At 46.3% G+C, this 5,224-nt stretch overlaps 1 protein-coding gene across 1 annotated transcript in view; it reads right to left on the bottom strand.

The window, feature by feature from the left end:
* Positions 1-5,224, bottom strand: part of ELAPOR1 (endosome-lysosome associated apoptosis and autophagy regulator 1) — an 81,756-nt gene that overhangs the window by 3,257 nt on the left and 73,275 nt on the right. Inside the window, exons 19-21 of the mRNA XM_055404011.2 lie at positions 2,267-2,393; positions 2,011-2,189; positions 1,112-1,277 (exon numbers count right to left, since the gene is read on the bottom strand). Coding sequence (XP_055259986.2) covers positions 1,112-1,277; positions 2,011-2,189; positions 2,267-2,393 — 472 coding nt within the window. The remainder of the gene's footprint in view (positions 1-1,111; positions 1,278-2,010; positions 2,190-2,266; positions 2,394-5,224) is intronic.

Raw genomic sequence — 5,224 nt, 5'->3', positions numbered from 1 at the left:
CTGAAAGAGAGATGGTGACAGGAGCTGGCTGCTGCACACGGGCAAGTTTGGGGAACAAAGGAGCGAAATGGAAAAGAACCCTCCTGAAATTTCTGCTTTCAGTGGCTTTGTGGAAACATGGACACAAGATAGCCTCTATTCTTCTTGCTCCCTTCGGTCAGTCAGAGGATGAAAAATATCTTTAAACCCCTTGCTTTGCATCTTTGTTGAATTCTAGAAGTTCCAGAAAGACCTAAGTGTCCCGGGGTAAACTGTCCTTCCATTGGTTAAACAAAAAGCATTCAAGGTCTAAGGAGGCCAAGGGAGTTACCCTGGAAGGTCAGCACAAAGGGAATGTGATTCGGCCAAGTCAACACCTACCCACCTTCCTTTCCTTTTCTGTTGCCACCCTCCCCACCCAGGCTGGATAAATTGGTCAGGGCAGCAGTGAACTGTGGGTGCTGGCAGAGTGGGGCTGCAGAGGGCGATGGCTCTGGAGGAATCACTCGAATGCTCTCTGCTTGCCCCAGGCCCAGTGACACAGTGGTCTGTCTTCTGTTTAGGAGCTTCAGACTCATTCACCCACCCATACAGAGTCAGCTCTCCCAGTTCAGAGCTGTTCAAGAGTGAACTTACATGGAGCTCTGACTCAGCCCCCAAAGGACAGGGGCCTGACATCCAGGGGACAGCACCCTCCACTGGCCAAAGGAGAGCCTCACTTCTACCAGAAGTTGATCCTAGAGGTCATCCCTTCCCCTCCCTCCAAAATACAAAAAGGCCTTTGGTTTATTGTTTTGTCTTGTTTTTTGGGGGATGGGGGGTGATTCTGAACCTCAACATAGGTGGTTCAGTACTCCTTCTGGAAGTTAAAAGGCCCAAACAGCCCATCCACTGGAGTACATGTTGGCAGAGAAGGAGCCTTGTGCAGAGCAGTCTTGGGCCCCAGGGGAAAAAGTATTTGTGTGAAAATACAGAAGACAGAAGCCAGGATTCTCAAGGCAGGAGGATAGAAGAGTATGGAGGGTAGAGAGCGGAACAGTGGTCCCTAAACAGTTGGGGGTCTCAGTGTCCTAGGACTGATGTCTTCTCCTGTCCTCCAGGGTGACCTCAGTGCACTGGCCATCCTCCCTACCTTGGAGGTAAATGATTTGATCTTCCCAAAGAGTGACTTTTTGCTGGTAAAGATGAGGTCATCCTCCACGTCCTCGCCTTCCATGATGGCACAGCTGTCAGCGGCTGGCAGGTCACAGTCCTTAAGGGTAGCATTCATCACCAGCTTGGAGTACTTGTACTCTAGCCTATGAAACAAGGGAATGGGGAAGACAAGACACCAAACTGTAATAAGAGGAAAAGGAGAAAGGTTGGGCTAAAAGGAGATATTCCCTTACCATGGGTGATGGAACTGAAACATAGCGAAATGGTGTTAGGCTGGGGATTTGGCTAGGGAATCTGATTCCCAAGTCAGGGATCTTTTCCCTTAAATCTAGGTGTTTCTATGATCTCAAAGCTGAACAGAAATCATGAAACTGTAAAAACATTTTTATCATTAATAATAGCAAGTTAAGAAGTCTCTGCATTTCTTTTGAGAGCTAACAGCTTTTCATAGACTGCCATGTGGTACCACCCCTGTTTAGGAGTTGAGATGCATATGTGTGTGCTGAGTCACTGCAGTCATGTCTGACTCTTTGTGACCCCATGGACTGTAGCCCGCCAGGCTCCCTTGTCCATGGGATTCTCCAGGCAAGAATACTGGAGTGAGTTGCTATGCCCTCCCTCCAGGGTATCTTCCTGGAAGAATTGAACCCATGTCTCCTGCATGGCAGGCAGATTCTTTTCTGCTGAGCCACTGGGGAAGCCCCTAGGAGTCAGGATAATCAAGGCATATACTGGATGAGTGGCTCAACAAGCCTCTGACCAGAGTCACAGGGACTGTGGCCAATACCAAAGAGCAGCCCTGTGAATTCATACTCTCAGATACTCTCCTCCCAGCTCAATGATCCAGCCCTGGCCATCCCCAAACCCATCACGTACTTTTGATTCTTTTTCCAAAAGTAACAGGTCAAGACGGTGAGCAGGATGGCGGTGCAGGTGCCTGCGGAGATGCCCACTTTCAGCCAGAAGTCTATCGTTTTGCAGATGGTGACTCTCTGCTCAGGCAGGGAGATGCCACCGGAGCACAGCTTTGGTTCTCGCCACACGTAAGTAGTCTTCTGTTGGGGAGAAAAACAAGAAACTCATATATCACACTCACCTGTCTCCTGGGAAGTCCCCAGGCAGAGACGCCTACCTGGATGCCGGCCACGCAGCTGCTGACGATAGCATGGTAGTCGGCAGTTGAGCAGAGGGGGCAAGCAGCCACGCTCGCCCACAGGAAGTGGAAGTTACAGCCATCACAGGTCCCATCGGAGCACGTGCTAACAGAGAAGAAAGGAGACCTGAGCGCACACTCGCTGAACTGTTGGGAAGATCTGGCTGGAGTCCTATCATTTCATAAATTGCCTGATCCGTCTTCTCCTTGTCAAACTGTCAGTTCCATCGTGACCCTTCCAACTAGTTTCTTAGCCTTAGTTTTGCTCTCTGATTTCCCTGATGATAAGAGGCCTTTCCAGCCTTCATCAGGGCCCCCACCCTCTGCCTGGGTGTTTCTGCTGACATCAGATGAGAACTCATGTAAGCTGTCTGAGCTCTAGCACAGCTGCCCAACTGACCGCTCAGAAGCTCCTGTTCTCCCCATGGACATGGGACATTTTGCAAAAGTTACTTTTTTCTTTTATTTTAAAGTTTTTATTTTCTATTGGGGTATAGCCGATTAACAAATAATGTTGTAAGAGTTTCAGGTGAACGGTGAAGGGACTCAGCCATACATGTACATGTATCCATTCTCCCCCAAATGCCATCCAGGCTACCACATAACATTGAGCAGAGTTCCCTGTGCTGTGCAGTAGGACCTTGCTGGTTATCCATTTTGGATATAGCAGTGTATAGAGCTTCCTGTGGAGGGTTGGGTGTGAGGGGTCAATGTTTGGGAATGAACTTCAGGTCACTGCTGTCTGCAATGTACTTTACTGTAATGTTTGCAACAAGAACAGTGACCACACATTTTAACACCACTGCTGGGCCACAGTGTGCCTCTTGGCTCCCCATCTCCCTGATCAGTCATCGCCTAGCAGCAGCATTTTCCAAACCATTTTCCTCAAGACATGGGTACCCTCAAGATGTTAGTGTTATGTGAAAAAAGGAAGGTAGGGGGAAAGGTTGTTGTTGTTGTTTAGTTGATAAGTCATGTCTGATTCTATCGCAACCCAATGGACTGTGGCCCACTAGTCTCCTCTGTCCATGGGGTATCCCAGGCAAGAGTACTGGAGTGTGTTGCCATTTCCTTCTCCAGGGGATCTTCCTGGAGAACTGAACCCTCATCTCCTTCATTGGCAGGCAGATTCTTTACCACTGAGCCACCAGGGAAGCCTGGGGCTTCCTGTAATCAAATTAGTTCAAGAGTCCTTGATTTAATGCCCTTGGCTATTAAATTCAGAATTGGGTCTTTCAGCTGTAGAGAAATTCTTAGGATTCCCTAAGCTTTACTGAATTTGGCAATAAGCAATTCATGATCTGAGCTAAAGTCAGCTCCAGGTCTTGTTTTTGCTGACTGTATAGAGCTTCTCCATCTTTGGCTGGAAAGAATATAATCAGTCTGATTTCGGTGTTGACCATCTGGTGATGTCCATGTGTAGAGTCTTCTCTTGTGTTGTTCAAAGAGGGTGTTTGCTATGACCAGTGCGTTCTCTTGGCAAAACTCTATTAGCCTTTGCCCTGCTTCATTCCATACTTCAAGGACAAATTTGCCTGTTACTCCAGGTGTTTCTTGACTTCCTACTTTTGCATTCCAGTCCCCTATAATGAAAAGGACATCTTTTTTGGGTGTCAGTTCTAAAAGGTCTTGTAGGTCTTCATAGAACCGTTCAACTTCAGCTTCTTCAGCATTACTGGTTGGGGCATAGGCTTGGATCACCGTGATATTGAATGGTTTGCCTTGGAAACGAATAGAGATCATTCTGTCGTTTTTGAGATTGCATCCAAGTACTGCATTTCAGACTCTTTTATTGACCATGTTGGCTACTCCATTTCTTCTAAGGGATTCCTGCCCACAGTAGTAGATATAATGGTCATCTGAGTTAAATTCACCCATTCCAGTCCATTTTAGTTCACTGATTCCTAGAATGTCTACGTTCACTCTTGCCATCTCCTGTTTGACCACTTCCAGTTTGCCTTGATTCATGGACTTAACGTTACAGGTTCCTATGCAATATTGCTCTTTACAGCATCAGACCTTGCTTCTATCACCAGTCACATCCACAACTGGGTATTGTTTTTGCACTGGCTCCATCCCGTCATTCTTTCTGGATTTATTTCTCCATTGATAGCATATTGGGCACCTACCGACCTGGGGAGTTCCTCTTTCAGTATCCTATCATCCTTATTGCCAAATTCAGACTTAAATTGAAGAAAGTAGGGAAAACCACTAGACCATTCAGGTATGACCTAAATAAAATCCCTTATGATTATACGGTGGAAATGAGAAATAGATTTAAGGGACTAGATCTGATAGAGTGCCTGATGAACTCTGGACGGAGGTCCATGACACTGTACAGGAGACAGGATTCAAGACCATCCCCAAGAAAAAAATGCAAAAAAGAAAAATGGCTCTCTGAGGACTTACAAATACCTGTGGAAAGAAGAGAAGCAAAAAGCAAAGGAGAAAAGGAAGGATATTCCCATTTGAATGCATAGTTCCAAAGAATAGCAAGGAGAGATAAGAAAGCCTTCCTCAGCGATCAATGAAAAGAAATAGAGGAAAACACCAGAATGGGAAAGACTAGAGATCTCTTCAAGAAAATTAGAGATACCAAGGGAACATTTCATGCAAAGATGGGCTCGATAAAGGACAGAAATGGTATGGACCTAACAGAAACAGAAGATAGTAAGAAGAGGTGGCAAGAATACACAGAAGAACTGTACAAAAAAGATCTTCACAACCCAGATAATCATGATGGGGTGATCACTCACCTAGAGCCAGACATCCTGGAATGTGAAGTCAAGTGAGCCTTAGGAAGCATCACTATGAACAAAGCTAGTGGAGGTGATGAAATTCCAGTGGAGCTATTTCAAATCCTGAAAGATGATGCTGTGAAAGTGCTGCACTCAATATGCCAGCAAATTTGGAAAACTCAGCAGTGGCCACGGGACT

Source organism: Moschus berezovskii, chromosome 4 (assembly GCF_049115385.1).
Source record: "Moschus berezovskii isolate FMDL1 chromosome 4, NW_MosBer_1.0, whole genome shotgun sequence".
Classification (NCBI taxonomy): Eukaryota; Metazoa; Chordata; class Mammalia; order Artiodactyla; family Moschidae; genus Moschus; species Moschus berezovskii.
Note: the sequence above shows the minus strand (reverse complement) of the source record. Positions and strands in the feature narration are given on the sequence as shown.